Genomic DNA, 17,718 nt, shown 5'->3' with positions numbered 1-17,718 from the left:
AGAAAAAATATCAAAAATTTTTTGACCAATTTACTTCATATTTTTACACAATATTCTAATAAACATTCAGGTGGGACCACCAAAAAGAAGTCTATGTTGTGTCTTGAAAATTCGTTGTTTTTCTCATATTCAGTTTTAATTATGATAGCAGGTCCTTTGAATCATTACTCGAACTGTTTCTCCGATATATACTGTTCCTCCATGTATATAATTCTAAGCAAATATTGTATATATTAACGATATTTGTTTTATTTCTCACAATCAGTTTTAACTACAACAGGAGGGCATTCAAACCATTAGAAAAATTGTTTCTCCCTTATATATTGTTTCTTCGTGTACAGAACTTTAAACAAAAATTCTATACAAAACAATGTGCTGCTTTTACTTTCTTCCTCATAAGTGGCTTTAACAGAAAACCTGAGTATTATGAAATATAATGTAATTGGATAGATAAAAAACATACTCAGCAACCAGCAGCAGAACACATACATAAAAGAAGGTTATAATTAGGCAAGCACCTCCTTCAGGCAAAAGGATGAATGTCAATCAATTCCAATTTGAATGCCGTACCATGAGCCATCTTTATAGTTACAGCAAATGAAACCTTTATTTGCTTAAATTGCATAGTTATATAACTTGGTATCATTCATATACAAAGTATGAGAGAGACCTGTCCAACTAGTGGATCTGTGGGGATAGCAGTTTCAATAACATTATTCGGCATAGTTTTAATCTGCAAATGGACAGCATTAAAAATTTTGTATGATTCATATTGCATAGTGTTAATCTAATCATAAGCCAAAAAGCCACAGTTATAACTTTCCTAATATTCAATGAAAACAATTACTTAATGAAAATATAATGTAATTGGATAGATAGACTGACTGGACAGAAAGACTGATTGTTGGGTACTGCACCAGATGATATTTGAAAACCTAAGATCCTGTGCAGTCCCCGACAATCAGTCTTTCCTTCTCATCCCATCCGATAAGTCCGCCCTGACCCATGGTTCTGTGTCACATTTCCGAAATCTATCCCTGCTCCTAGAACTCTCCAGCCCTTTCCCTTCACCCCTCTTCCTTCCCCTTCAACACTTCTGTCTGAAGAAGGAGCCACTGGCTCTGAAAGCTTGCCTTATTATAATATTTTGTGTGTGTGTGTGTTCTACCACTGCTTGGTGAGTAGGCTTTTCATCTACCCAGTTACATTATATTCTCATATACTGATTGTTTTCATTCAATATTAGGAAACTTGTAACTATGGCTTTTCAGCTTATGATTAGAATAATACTATGCAATATAAATCATACAAAATTTTTAATGCCATCCATTTGCAGATTAAAACTATGCAAAATAAAGTCACTGAAACTACTATCCCCAAAGATTCACAAGCTGGAGAGGTCTCTCTCATACCTCATACATATACCAATGCTCTCAAGTGATTTAACCATTCAATTTAAGCAAATAAAGGTTTCATTTGCAGTAACTATAAAGATGGCTCACAGTACGGCATTCAAATACTTTGAAATTGATTGCCATTAAGAATGTTTTTACATGGCCAATTGTATTGGTGCATTTATTGGTAGTTTAGAAAACCAGTTCGGACTCTTTACCACACACTATTCCAAAAACAACAAATGTTGTACATTCTGAAGCTTTGTAATAGCATTATTTACAAAAAAGGATTCTTTTTCGTTCACATTCTATACAATTAATTGTACTATTGAGTACCGTGCCTTCAAAGTGGCTGAAGTCACAACTAGCAGGGATTTACTCATTGACACAATTGCCAAGGATACCTCAGATTGGGATATATATCATATTTGCATAGATATTAAGCAATTCTGAATCAATGCTGGATTCACTACTACAGTACATTTCTTCTTAAAAGTATGTTGTTTTACTTTTTATATGTACAATATGACATATTACTTTTGTAACATTCATGCTAATTTTAGTTATCATTTTGTTGATGCCAGATATTCACTACACCACTAGATAGTTAATTACTGGCACAGTCATTGTTATAGCATTAATCTGGAAAAGAAATTCCAGCTGGGGGAAAAAACCCTAGCACACCTCCTTACAATATACACATTGTATGTTACACTAGGATATATGACATTATTCATTTTTTCAGTGACATTGAGGCAAGTATTAATTTTTAAGGTTGGTCGGGTAGTATGGAACCTTGTCATAATCAATATAAAGCCTATTGACATAATTCACTTTTTTAAGGTATAAGAAAATTGTAGCTTGATTCTGGGTGTATTTGCTGATGTAAATAAACACATAAGTTGGGCACACGGTGAATGTGATGCTGATTCAGTGAAGTTACAGAATAAAAGTAAGTGCATCTAAGTACTAATTAAAATAAAATACATCTTGGGAAATGTGGTAGCTAAAGAAATTCATACATTGCACATGTCAGCTGAAGCATTTAAGATGTAGCTAACAAAAATATGGCACTGATGAAAATATGTACTAAACCAACTGAAGATGGGTGAAAACCCAAAACATGTCTCAGCACAAATAAGGCTACATTAAAAAAATCAGTGGATGCTGTATAATTTCAAGTAGCAATTTTCTTCATTATAACTGCAGTAAGCACTTACAGAATGATTTTTTATTGCCAATATTGTGAGTTACTTATAACACCAGATTAACAAAATGTAATTAACTTTTTATACCAAAAGGAAATTCTCTGTGCTCCAATAAGATGTCTCTCCTACCTGATAAGTTCAAATATTTCTGGCTTCTCTCGTTCTCTCTGCTTCATACGTTCTTTCATGGCAGTGATGATACTATTTGCTTTGTCTTCAGCTCCATGTTTTGAACTCTTCTCAGCAGCCCCTGTGTAATAATAAGAAAGGTTAATATTTATTCAGATAAATTTGCTTGTGAAAAAATGCTAATACACATTAATTTTATGTATTTAGCAATCCGTAAATATACAACTTACTTACTCTTTTGTTTGCATAAAATAACTTTGAAATTGGTAAAGGAGCTAGTCAAATGTTGTGAAGCAGTCATTATTGAATAATTTTCATCCTGTATATGTTTGTTTTGTTACCACATCTACATGAGACCACAGTATGTTTCACATACTGCACACCATCCAACCAAACAAAAGACAAAATATATGGGATAACTAGAACATTTTTGCTAAGGAGAAGATACAAATGTAAAAACAAATTACTTGCATAGCTAAAAATATGTATATAGTATTTCCAGTAAAAATTATTATTTTATTATTATGTCAAACTTACAAGATATGAGACTTAAGCAAAACCATACAAAACCTGAAATAATAGAAAATAATAAAACTGAACACACAAACATAAAAGAATCAATAATTATTTTTCAGCACAAACTTAAAAATGTCTAGATTCATGGATTACAAAACTTTTCATTAGTCAAATAACATAACTGAGAAATTCAAAAAAAGAAGTGGATACATTCACAGTCTTCTCTTACCTATATTGTGTATGTTTTAGCAGTGATATGTTTGAAATATATGGTAATGGCAGGTTATATCAGGCAAGTTTTGTAATGGTGTCTAGCACAAGGTAAATGTCATTGGAAGGGGCAAATGACTTGGGCCTCATGGACGAAAGAGGCATACTATGTTAGCTGGTTTGACAATATAAGTTATTCTGGGAAGAAGTGGAGGAAGATTTTACATGTCAGCCTCATTTATATGATGTGACCAAAGGACAAAAGAAATTTTATGGGTTTTATTTTATCACTGATGATAAGGTCATTTTCAGAGGAACCGTCATGGCATTTGTCTTAAGCATTTTAGGGAAATGGCCTGACTAAAGTAAATGAAACTATTGGCTTAGTACCTTATTAATACATTTTAGTTCTGTGCAGTATAGTGGCATCACAGGAATACTTTTCTCTTGTTTCAGTGACAAATTGTCATGGCTAATAATTTATAATATACAAGCTATTGAGACAAACAGAGACTGGATTCCCCTGCTTTAGGAAATGACTGTTCCAAGAAGCAAAGCGAATACTATAACAGTAATGATCACAGAAAGGTCCTGAGATGTTGGCACAGCAAGTACACTTCTAGCTATGGGTTTGACTTCAGTCCACCACCAGTAATGGAGGATGAATCTTTGACAATGCTGATGAAACATCAGAGAAACCATTTAACAACTGTCAACTGAATATTCTGACATGAATGCAACAGGCAAAAAATCAAGAATTGGTTGTGAGAGCCTCAAATAACTTTATGAAAGTAGAAATGCTAACTTTACTTTCAAATATTCCTTTACAAAATAATACCAAGAAACATTGCCCCAGGTTAATTCTCACACCATTGAAAAATGAGTGATGCAGATATTAGCAATGCTCAATCAGTGACAGAATGCATCTGTACCCTGTACTGGTACCTCTGCCAGAAAAAAATCAGAACCAAAGATTTTGAGAAATTGTATGATAACGTTTACTGTGGTTGAGGCAAAACTATTGTATTCACACTTTTCAAGTGCTCAGAAATCCATTAAAATACAGTTTTAGGATGCATAAATTTAAAAAAAAACTGCTGTCACAGTACCAGAAGCGTTTTTTTTTTTTTTTTTTTTTTTTTTTTTTTTTTTTTTTTTTCAGATTAAACACTGGATATTAGTATCAGTGGCATTAAGAATCAGTTAAAAGAAAATCTGAATTTTAGGAGGAATAATATGAGTCATAATAACCAGTCAAAGCCTTATGAATCCAATCTTGCCTGAGTCCACCGACATAGCAGGAATGTAAATAGAGGGATTGCTGATGAGGACCATTAATGTCCAACCTTGGTCCGGTAACTATGCAGGAATTTGTGCCCAGCAACAGCTGTGGAACAGGGGTTAATGCAGTTCCAACGTTTGGAAATCATCCCGTGGTTGCTACCCATGAGGAACAGGACGGGGCCCAGGTCGTCAAAATACATTGAGAGGGTAAGAGGGTACAGGTTTCCTTTATGCATAAAGTACCTACCAAGGAGTGGCTACTGCTGGAGGAAGCAGACAAAATAACTACACCACCACAACCTATTATAACAGGAGACATAGAAAACCACAAAGTAGACATATTCATCAATTTTGGTAGTGAAGTATCACTTATTTCTAAGGAATACTTTCATACATTAAAAACTAAAAGTAATTTACCTGTTTTACCAGTAACTGGGGTATACATAGTTGGTATAACTGGAAATAAGATAAAGGTTGTTCAATATGAAACCTTCGCACACTGCCATATAGGTGATATGACGTTTCAACAACTAGTAGTGGAAGACATAAATAGAGAATATTGTTTGATTTAGACTGGTTAACTGATTACAATGTTATACTAAATTTTGACAAGAACTGTATTTATGTGGGGGAACCCAAGAATAAACATTGCATTAAGTTTGTGACAGACAGCAATATGTATAATCAAACAACTGAACACCAAAGATTACAATTAACTGCGTCAGCTCAGTTGCCTCCTGAGATAGAGTTAACTAATACTGCATGTCCACAAGACGACTTTCACAAAAAGGTTAGTGAATCTGAGGTGTTAAAATATTGAACAGCAAACGGATTTAGTGAGAATTTTGTCTAAATACCATTCAGTATTTCCAGAGAATCTGGGTACCGTTGGCGATAATGTTTCCAAATTTAAGATTAGGGATGAGACTCTGTTTTTTTTGCAAACCATAACCTATACCTATAAGTCTTAAAGAAGCAGTTAGGAAGGAGATTAATAAAATGATTGATCAAGATATAATAGAAAGAAGTATGAGTGTCTATAATAAACCCTTAGTAGTAGTGATAAAAGCTATAGGTGAAGTGAGACTGGTGCTAGATGCACACACTCTCAACCGTCATATTGACACTGAAAGAGATCGTCTGGTTAATATAGATGAATTATTAACTAAATTTAAAGATACCCAGTATTTTAGCTCTGTTGATCTGATGGCTAGGTACTAGCAAATCCCGTTACATCCCGATTCAAAATAGTAAACTGCTTTTTTGTTCGATGGAAAATCTCACCACTTTCATATACTACCTTTTGGACTAAATATATCAGTATCGGTATTTATAAGAGCACTTGATAAGGCTATTGGATGAGAGTTATTGAAAGAACTAGTTATTTATGTGGATGACATCTTGATTATTTCACCTACTTGGGAAGAATATTGTAGGACATTGAAATAAACTTTGGACCAATTTAAGGAAAAGGGTATCACCCTAAAGTTAAGCAAATCTCACTTTGCGAGGCAGGAATTAAAGTTTTTAGGACACATTGTAGGAGTAAAAGGCATTAAACCAGACCCAGAGAGAATTGAGGCTATTAAAAACTGCCCATCTCCTCAAGCTTAAGCTAAAGGAACAAGGGGGAAATCAAGTGTATATCCACCTCTGTTCATAGCTTTAGTAGTACAAAGTAATATGAATGGATATAAAAAGAAATAGATATTAAGACAGAGGTATCAAGTCAAATAAGTTTCTGATGAATAATAGGATTGTGCAGACCGAATAGCCCGAAGAAAAGAAATAAAGTTACAACCATTGACAAAACAAATTTAGTTATTAAGGCTATATAAGTGAGCTGTAAGCAACAAGCAAAGAATTTAAGCAAGTAGGCTGAAGGTCTCAGGAGGAGGAAAAGAGAGGTAGATAGAAATTTTACCTGGAAATTTTAAATAAAATTGTGTGCAGAGGAATACGAAAGAGGCAAGACCATGAATCATTGTTAGAGAAGACAGGGAGGTCGCATCCGCTACAGATGAAATGAGAGAAAGAGAGGTGCGTAGGCAGACCCAGAGGAGGCTGACCTACACTGAGCGAGCAGGAGCACCAAAAAGGAATTGACCGGTACCATAGTTTAGTATAAATGGAAGGGGCATACCTACCCAAGGATGAGGAAGAAGATGTTTTCATAGTGTCAACCCTTACGTAGACTGGAACCCAAAGGGAAAGGGTGGTATAGTGACCTGAGATTGTAGTGGAAAGTTTCACCTGGTAAATTTAGGGATTTATTTTGGCTCAATCCTGGAAGCAAGAGTAGATAAATCTATTGGAAATAGCTAATACTAGTTGTACTATTAGTTTATAATACTACTATGTCTATGAAAGATATTACCAACAGCTTAATGAAATAATGCAGATGGAAGAGAGTTTTTGTACCTAATGTTTTTATGTAGTACAAAGTAACAAGATAAGTATTAGGGAAAAAAATTAAAATATATGTTGTGTGGAAAATAACAAGTGTTCAAGCTAAGGGGAGAGATATGTAGTGCCCCCAGAATTTTACGAAAGTCTGGAGACACTCGTATTCCAGCCATTTCGAACACACATTATTTTAATGCAGGGCATAAGGATGAGCGAAGAGTAATGTAGCATTGTATTGTTAAAAAAGAAATGGAGAGACTCGAAATAGTGACTGTTTATTAGACATTGAACTGCTGTTGAGAGTACGTGGACTGGACGTGGATAGTCAGCCATGATAAAAGCTTATGTATTAAATGTGTTCAAAAATGTGTAATTAACTGATTCTGGGTGTCCGGTAATGTGTGGACTTACGTCATAAAGCTTAGTAGTTTTTTTGTACAAAGTGGAAATAAATATGTTCTGGTGCATTGAATGATATTAGACATTGAACTGCTGTTGAGAGTACGTGGACTGGACGTGGATAGTCAGCCATGATAAAAGCTTATGTATTAAATGTGTTCAAAAATGTGTAATTAACTGATTCTGGGTGTCCGGTAATGTGTGGACTTACGTCATAAAGCTTAGTAGTTTTTTTGTACAAAGTGGAAATAAATATGTTCTGGTGCATTGAATGATATTCCAAGAGAGAGAGTGAAAATTTCCCTTTCCTAGCAGTGAAATCTTCGGAGAAGCATCCGGTGCTAGCAGAAGACATCAGCGCTGCAAGAAAGCAGAACCAGAATTCTTCAACAAGTAAGTCCATGAAAACATTTAAGCTGTATAGAGAGAGAGCTTAACATTACACCTGCCCACCGCACTATGCTGAAATGAAATGAAATGTCGTATGGCTAAGGCCTCCCATCAGGTAGACTGGTCGCCTCGTGCAAGTCTTTTGAGTTGATGTCACTTCAGCAACTCACATGTTGATGGGGATGAGATGATGATAATGATGATGATGATGGTGGTGGTGGTGGTGGTGATGGTGACAACACAACACCCAGTCCCTGAGCAGAGAAAATCTCCGACCCAGCCGGGAATCAAACCTGGGCCCCCTGGCACAGCATTCCGTTGTGCTGACCACTCAGCTATCGGGCTGGACTGTGCTAGCCTGTAACTATAATTTCTGATCACTTACCCAGTGATATAAAATGTCTGACAGGTAGCAAAGCAAAAGCTGAAAACAAACTGAAAAAGTTTCTGCTTGACCACTCCTTCTTTCCCTTAGAATATTTTCTTCTGCTGTAATGTGGTGGACAAGAATAACTAACTCACACCTGCGTATTTTCTTTAAAAAAACTTACAAACATTCAGCATGAAGCCATACTTGCAACATACTTTGTAGTGTGTGAATGTAAAATAACACGTTTTACATCATTATGATTTATCATGCAAATGACCCATGGTACACGAAACTTAAAAATAAATAAGTAATAATCTAACTGAAATCTACAGGATGAAGTAATTTGGTTTATGCAGTATTTCTTGACTTCTGAAAGGTGGTAATGCATCAGTACTTATTACTGAGAGTATAATCATACAACATGTAAAAAAAAGTCTGACTGCATTGACAGATGTGGAAGAGACTTCATTAATACCCTAGGGAAGTGTATTGGGAATTTTGCCATTCAAGCTGTATATTAATGACATGGTGTATGATGCAATGATCTGTAACGAAGTTCTATCCAAACAATGCTATACAATATTAAGCCAGATTGTGATAAGATTTTTAAACCTGATGCAAAGATTGGCAACTTGCTTTAAATGTACAGAAATTATAACTGAGCACTATACATGATGAAAAAATTTAGAATCCTATGACTATAATATCAATGACACATGACTGAGATCTACTTCTATATCTACACCCATACTCTGCAGACCACTGTGAAGTGCATGCCAGAGGGTACTTCCAAATGTGCCATTTATGAGAGTCTTTTCCCATACCATTCATGTATGGAGCACAGCAAGAGCAGCAGTTTAAATGTCTCTAAGCACACTACAATTAGTTTCATCTTGTCCTCATGATCATTACAGGTGGGATGTGTAGGGGGTTGTATTATATTCCTACCATCACTATCTTTTTCGGGATAGTTGTGTTTACCTTCAAGAGCCTGCTAGTACAGTTTCTACAGAATCTCTGTGACACTCTTCCACAGATCAAACATACCTGTGACCACTCATGCTGTCCTCCTCTGTGTAATTTCAAAATCCCATTTAGTCCTATTTGGTACAAATTCTACAAACCTGAGCAATATTCTCTAATGGGTCACACAGTGATTAGTAAGTAATCTCCTAAGTAGACTGACTGCATTTCCCTCATATTCCACCAATAAATTGAAATCTGCCACCTGCTTTACCTACAACCAAGCCAATGAGATCATTTCATACCCATACAAAATGTTACATCCAGGTATTTCTGAGCTGATCAGTTCCAATTGTAACTCAGTGATACTGTAGTCCTACGATACATAGTTTTTCATTTTTTAAGCATTTTTTAATATTTAAAGAAAACTTACAATCTTTGCACCACTCTGAAATCTTATCAAGATCTGACAGAATATCTGTGCACTTTTTTCAGACAGTACTCCATTATAGATTACTGTCTGTGAAAAGTCTAAGGTCATTATACAAAAAGAACAACAGGGACCCCAACAAACTTCCAAGGAACACCCTCAAAATTATTTCCTTTTCTACATCTGTCGACAACTCTCTGAAATAACACGCTGCATCTTCCCTACCAGAAAATCCTCAAGCCAGTCACAAATTTTGCTTCATACCTCATATGACGGTACTTTTGCCAATAAGCATACATATGGTATTGAATCAAATTCTCCTAAAAAACTGAGAAATACTAGGTCTACTTGGCTGCCCTGATCCATGGCTTTCAGAATATGTGAGAAAGATGTGATTTGTATTTCACATGATTGATATTTTTCAAATCCATGCCGCTTAGCATGGATGAGGTTATTCTATTCAAGATAAGTCATTATGTTTGAGCTCAGAACATGTTTGAAGATTCTACAATCAATAGATGTCAAGGATATTAGTTGGAAGTTTTGTGGATCACTTCTACTATCCTTCACTTAGGTGGTTCTCAGTTGCGCTTTCTTCCTGGCTACTAGGCATGGTTTTTTGTTTGAAAACTCTACAGTAGATAATTAGAAGAGGGGCTAACTCAGGTGAAAATTTGGTATAAGAATCTGACAGGGATTCTACTGGGCCTTGCAGCTTTCAATTTTAGGGAATTCAGATGTTTCTCAATGGCACTAACATTAACATCTATACTACTCATCTCAAACAAACACTTTAATCTTTCTGTGAGATGTCTAATTTCTCTTATTTTATTTCCCCATCTGATATCTGAAATGGTTTCCTGGCATTGATCTTAACTTGGAAACTCTTAGTTTTGTCTTTGGTCACAGTCTTGGCCGTACCATTCTTTAACATGACTTCAGTAATCTGGAGTTCTCTAAAAACCTTTTCTACTTCCTTTTCCTGATGTCTTTATAAGATGGTAAATCACAGCATCATCTGCAAACACTTGATGAAGGCTACTCAGATTGTCTCCTAAATCGTTTACTAGATGGGAAACAGCAGATGGCCTACAATACTTCCTTGCAAATGCCAGATACCACTTCTGTTTTACTCAATGATTTTTTGTTGGTTACTATATACTGTGACTTTCCTGACAGGTAATCATAAAACCAGTTGCACAGCTAAGACAATACTCCACACGCAAAAATTTTTGTTAAAGTTGCTTGTGAGTAACTTCATGTTTACTGCAGTCATCTGAAACATTCATTTGGAAATAACACTAAAATGTTTACAGGTGCACATTTGCAGCTATACTGCTACAAGAAAGTAACATCAACATCTGAATGACTAATTCGGTTGTTCTGTGAATGAAACTGACTGTCGCAACATGTAGGAGAGAGATTCTCGTAGTCTAGCTTGTAACTAATGGTTAGCTCCTCAAAGAGAGAATGAATCTTGGTGCTGCTAGCAGTTAATGGTGTGGGATACACAGAACAGCTAAAAATAGGGATGCCTTCCTACATGACGTGAACTATATTCAGTGATCCAGAATCATAGGAGTTCAATTTGGAGCTGACAGAACTTGAAACAAAGAGAGATGACAGAGACTCAAACACTACAATATTGGAATAGCCTCAATTTGCCACTATCCTTCTTCAAGGGACATAGAAACTTGAGTATTCAGGCAGTCTAGAAAGTCTATGATACGTTTGCATGTAACGGAGTTTCCTTTATCCAACTTGTGAGTTCTCAATTTTATGCTTAATATTTATGACTGATGAACAACAGTTCTTCTTTCTCCATTTCTTAATATCTGGATCTCTGCCTTTATGCTTCAAATACCTCTCCCAGATAAGTCTCAATGCAATGTGTTACTCACAAGGCCTTGTATTTTAAAATCATTTACAGCTTCCCAACAATCAGTACTCATTTTTCTTGGTAGCCTATTACCTCCAGCAGCTTTTTGGTCTGTGAAAAAATCTCTGCTATTTATTGTAAAATTAAGCATCTTGTTCCAAATGTAGAAAAATCTGTTAATGCAGATGAGTAGGAAACAAAAGTTTGTAATGTTCCAATACGGTATTAGGGTGTGGTGTTTGACACAGTCAAGTAGATTGAATATTTCGGCATAACGTTGCAGAGCAATAACAAATGAAATGAGCAAATAAGATCAGTAGTAGGGAATATGACTGGTCAACTTTGGTTGATTGGGAGAATTCTACAAAAGTGTACCTCATCTATTAATGAGAATTCATAGAAAACATCAGAGTTGACACAAGTTTCCCGAAGTGATATTCCCTGATATTTCCCTGATTTCCAGACAAGTTTTGGCATTTTTCCCTGACAAATTCTGAGATCTCAAGGGTAAGTAAAAGTGTAAGTTGACAAAAAAATGTAAGGCCTTTTTTATTTTTAAACGTCTGAGCAGAAATGTTGAATACTAACAGCAACATATTTTGTAATGAACTGTTTTTAGATAGAGAAAGTGGGCCAAATTGTAAATATGTTTCATTAAGAGCACTGATGTTATTTTATTTCAATAAAGTGAAACACATTTGATGACAAAAATAGACATTTTGTTGGAGTCGCAACACAGATTTAAAATACCTTCACTGCTTTCAGAAATAACCTGAGAAGAATGTAGGCCTCTTGAAAGAAATGTATAAGGTGTGGAAGAGTTATGTAAACTAACACTATGGGTGACCACCAGTAAAATATTGCTTCTACTATGTTCATTAGTGCTGGTTATTACCCACTGTGTTATGTCTATTACTTTACGGGTATTGTCTGATTAACTTTCAAGAAATGCATGAGTACATTGCATACAAACTTCTAGCAACCGTCACAATTGTCTTCTTCTTATTGTCCATACTTTCTAATACATTAACTACTTTTGGGGTGCCAAAATGTACTAGGACAAATAAAATGTCTATAAAATGCTGCACTGTAGAATGTGGTGAGACAGTCACAATTCCTGAAATCCATCGCCCATGGCCTCTGGCCTGCTGAGGAGCACCACAGCCCTGGGTTCATGGATCAACCATGAAAATTCACCACACTGTGCCACAGACAGACAGACCTGGCCTGTGATCAGATTGACAACACTACATCTAACAGGCAGCTTCTGCACATTAGTGGGAACTATGCGCTTGAGATAGGCAGGCTCGATCCATCAGAGATACCCACAGAAATGGCCTACAGTTTTGGCCCATCATGGTAGTCCATTTGTGTGGCCAGATACTCACATCTGACAGACACCACGTTGATGAAATGAGACTGCAGTGATCACCCATACAACAGATAACTTGCGCATATACTATGAGAATCAATAGTAATGAGGATAGTCAGCAACTCACCGTAGAGATGATCACTGAGCCACAGACAACTAAATTTTTGTCTACTGCCTTTGTCAGAAAATGAGAGTGCAGCACACACACATTCACACAATCACTCAGACACAATTCACCCACACATGACTGTTGTCTCCGGGCGCAGCGTTAGCAATCTCAAATCCAAACAAACCATTCCTCATGCCTCCCGGCCTCTCATCATCAGCTGCTAGGCTAGCGGCAAGAATTGGTGTCAGCACTGACTGTGAGCTGTGGGAAGGGGTGGAAGGGGAGAAGCAGTAGAATGAGAGAGTAGAGAAGGAGTGCACATGCTCAGCTGCCAGCGACAAAGCATGACATCTCAGTAAACGAACAATTTCATACTACTGGGACAAAAATGAGATTTTTCCACTTTTTTTCTCAAATTTCCCTGGTATTTCCCTGATACGTTGGAATTCCCTGATTTCCAGAACTTGTGGCAACCCTGACACAACTGCGACCCATTCTTGGGTACTGTTCACATATGTGGGACCCGACCAGCTAAAATTAAAGGAAGACAGCAAAGCAATTCACAGGCATGCATCTAGAATTGTCAATGCTAGGTTCAATCAACAGGCAAGTACTACACTAATGATATATGAACTCAAAATGGGACCCCCTGTAGGATTATGACATTTTTTTGTGAAACACTATTGAGAAAATTTGAAGGCTCAGCATTTGCATCTGGTTGCCGAATGATTTATCAGCATCCAACTTACATTTTGTGTAAAGATTGTTAAGACAAGACAAGAGAAATTAGGCTTCATGGAGTCATATACATGTTCATCATTCCTTTGCTCCATTTGCAAATGGAACAGAGAAGTGAATGACTAGTGGTGGTACAAGTTACCCTTCACCGTACACCATACGACGGCTTGTGGCACATGTATGTAAATGTAGATGTAATACGATGCTCACTGAATTGCATAAAAGTTAATAAGCTTCTGTCCCTTATTCTTCATGTAAGTAATATTTCATAGCTACTTTATACTGTTGTAATTTGAGCTTAAATTAACTAAAAGTCATTTTATACCAACTTTGCAAGCAGTCAGCATTCAGCAGGTCCTTGCATTTCTCGTGACATTTCACACCACATTCTGTACAGCGAACCCCTTGTCTTGCAATGCCCCAAAGCAGACCCTCACATTCGTAGCAGTAAGTTGGTGATGTTGCTGTCCACAGAACAAAGTTGTGGGGTGTTGTGCTGGATATTGGGTAGATGAGGGCTTGCAGTGTCTTCTTGTACACATGCATTTTCTGTGACAAAAGAGGAACAGAATATTATTATTCATATTTCATTTATATTAAAACACAGATTTGTTTCTCTTACATGGCATATTACAATGTAATTAACTCAAAGATGTAAATAATTTTAAGAATGTAATAGAGTACAATATACAGTGCAACATACTACATTAAAACAGTAATATAATTTAACATATAATACAACAGATATCAAAAGGAATATACTGAAAGAAAAAGGAGAATAATTTAAATTTATGCCAACATATATTCACTTACAATGATATCTATCTTGCAAATTTGTTAATTTAGAATCATTTTTAACTTCTGCATTTCTTTTACTATCTTGATGTGGTGGAGGAAGTTTATTGCAAAGTTTTTTTCCCAGTCTACAGTGGTTCATTCTATCTAAGGGTGGTATCTCCATACTCAATGTGAAGATCCAATTTTTGCTTGGTGTCATATGTACAGACTTCTTGATTCGTACATATTAAGTTGTTTTTAGCCTTTGAAATGTCCTTTAGGTAAGTAACCATGTCAAAATGTACAAGCATGGCAATGGTAGTTTCTGGAGTGCTTTAAATCGGGGTTTGGAAGAACTTCTGGGTACTGCTGATTCAGCTGCCTTTATGATCCTTTTGTGCTACATGAAACAGTATTTTTCTTACTGAAAAGTTGCCCCAAAAAATTATTCCATATTGCTGCAGATAACATGCATTTTTGGATGTTTTTTTTCTTCTACGCGTAGTAAGTATTTTTATGTCATAGCATCTTCTGCTTAGCTTCTTGCTGACACAGTTCATGAGTGTGTCCCATTTCATGATTTCCTGAATCTAGAATTGTAAAAATTTTGAGGAGTTTGCAATTTCTAATTGTTTGTTAAACAGATTTAAAGTGGGGATTGATGGATGTTCATATTGTAATGGTGTGAAGGAACATTGCAAAAGTTTTCTCTGAAATAACAACAACACTGGTGAACCATTGTGCAACGTGTGAAGTGCAATTTTGTATTTCATATTGCATGCCCGAAATTTAATGGATTATTCATTATGCCGCGAGAAGTTGAAAATGCACTTCATTCACTTTGTTGGTTGGCAGGTCTTATGGATCCAACAGGATGACTCGTCAGGTGGGCACTATGTCTTCAAGAGTATGACATTACCATAGTGTACAAAAGTGGAAGAAAATACCAAGATGCCGACTGTCTTTCTAGAAACCCTGTGCAAGAACATCAAGACTTTGAGGAAGATAGTGACTGTCTCACTTCACTCCAGGATCTCCCTGCTGAGCAGAAGAAGGACACCAAGATATCTCAAATTATGCTTGCCTTAAATCGGTCAAAGGACATGAAAGGAAAATTTAAGGTAGTTAATGGATTACTTTGCAAGAAAAATTTTGTCTCTTTTTGGAAAGAGGTGTCTATCAGTGATGCACTTAGATATTCTACAGAAATGCCATGACACACTTGAAGCCAGACATTTAGGATTTATCAAGACATACTATTGGATTTGCAAGAGATTTTTGGCCAGGTTTATTTAGGAGTGTCCATCACTGTGTGTCGCACTGTCGAGAGTGCCAGAGGAGAAAGGCAGTTCCTCAAAAACCACCTGGCCGACTCATACCACTTGCGCCAGCTGAAATGCCTTTCCAGCGTGTTGAGATTGACCTCCTTGGATGATTTACAACATCTGCTAATGGCAAAAGAAGGATTATTGTTTGCACTGATTATCTGACATGCTATGCCATTCCAAAAGCCATGAAAACAGTCAAAGCATTCGAGGTAGCCAAATTCATCGTGGAAGACATTGTATTAAAACATGGTGTTCCAAGGTTGTTAACTATGGATCAAAGGAAAGTTTTTCAATCAAATCTTGTGACAGAGATAAGCCGTCAGTGCAACATTACCCGTCACATGATGACTACCTACCATCCGCAAACTAACAGGCATACTGAACACCTTAGTAAGACCTTGGCTGACATGCTATCAATGTTCATCAATATTGAGCACAGCAACTGGGATGAGGTGCTACATTCTGTAACATTTGCCTACAACACCACCAAACAAGACACCACAGGATTTACACCAATTTTCCTGGTGCATGGGTGTGAGGTGACTAAGACGATGGACACTGTGTTTCTGTTACATCCTGATGATGTGGACGATGACTACTTTAGCCAGGCATTAAACAGAGCAGAGGAAGCTTGGCAGTTAGCTCGACTCTGCATGCTGCAGGCTCAAGAAAACGATCGCCGAACATATGAAGCGAGCCACCGCCCTGTTGTGTACCAGACTAGTGACCTCGTCTGGCTCTTCACTCCTGTTCAGAAGGTTGGTCTCTCTGAGAAGCTCCTCAGGTGCTAGCTACTTTGGACCTTATAAGGTTGTAAAACAGTCGACTGATGTTACTTATGAAGTTGAAGATTTCATCCCCAACACAAAACAACGAAAGGTATGAGCTACAGTCCACATCCTTCAAATGAAGCCTTATAAGGATTCTGCAACCCAGGGTAAACTCAAAGCTCCAGTGACAGGTAACAAGCAGAAAGATGATGAAGAGTGTAGCAGCAAAGGAAGTTTTAATGAGATCACTGACAGTGTGAACATCAGTCATTGGGAGTCAGAGTATGCAGGACCGATGACTCGTTCCCACACGATGACATAACACTGACATGCTGTTCTCTTAAGGAGGGAGCAACGTTGCAGAAGAAGCTGAGTGGCACATTCCCTGTGGTGTAGTGGTTATGGTTCTAGACTGTTGCATGGGGGATCATGAGTTCAAAAGTCACCTGAACTGTAAAATTTTAATTTCTACATTTGGTTTGAGTACATTCTAGAAGTATCAACAAATGTCAAGAATCATTGTATTGGAATGTTCTGTAACAGTATATATATACTGTATGTGTTCTGCCCAGAAGCAGTTCGCTCCACACTCTTGTATGTGCAAGTGCTGAATAAATCTTCATTAAGTGAAGTTAGTGTTCATCATTCATCTAATTACATTGTCTTCTACATGACAATATAATAAGAAAATCACTACTCTTTTCATAAGGTAACAATGGATCACATGGAACAAATAGCAAAGGTATTTGCAAAAACTTTTTTGATCTTGCAGTTACAAATTCAATGATAATACGTTAAATTCTAATATGATGACCTTACATGCAGTCTGTTATTACTACATTAACAAAGAAAGTGATAAATTTATCTGACTAACAACAGAGATGAACTGAGTCCCTGAACAAGCACATTAAACAATGGTTTCAGAAATTTCTCTGTAGGGCCCACCCATTCCTTAGTGTCTCAACTGAGTACATGCTACTTGTAATTGGTCTTAGAGAAGAAATTAAGTAACATGCATCCATTAACAACTTTCTGCTTACAATAGT

The 17,718-nt window shown here is 36.6% G+C and overlaps 1 protein-coding gene across 1 annotated transcript in view; it reads right to left on the bottom strand.

Moving 5' to 3' along the window:
* LOC126281764 (protein unc-13 homolog C-like) overlaps positions 1-17,718 on the bottom strand; it is a 1,053,980-nt gene that overhangs the window by 383,362 nt on the left and 652,900 nt on the right. The window contains exons 11-12 of the mRNA XM_049980962.1: positions 14,127-14,346; positions 2,732-2,852 (exon numbers count right to left, since the gene is read on the bottom strand). Coding sequence (XP_049836919.1) covers positions 2,732-2,852; positions 14,127-14,346 — 341 coding nt within the window. The remainder of the gene's footprint in view (positions 1-2,731; positions 2,853-14,126; positions 14,347-17,718) is intronic.

This window comes from Schistocerca gregaria, chromosome 7 (assembly GCF_023897955.1).
Source record: "Schistocerca gregaria isolate iqSchGreg1 chromosome 7, iqSchGreg1.2, whole genome shotgun sequence".
NCBI classification, from domain to species: domain Eukaryota; kingdom Metazoa; phylum Arthropoda; class Insecta; order Orthoptera; family Acrididae; genus Schistocerca; species Schistocerca gregaria.
This window is presented reverse-complemented; position numbering and strand designations above follow the sequence as displayed.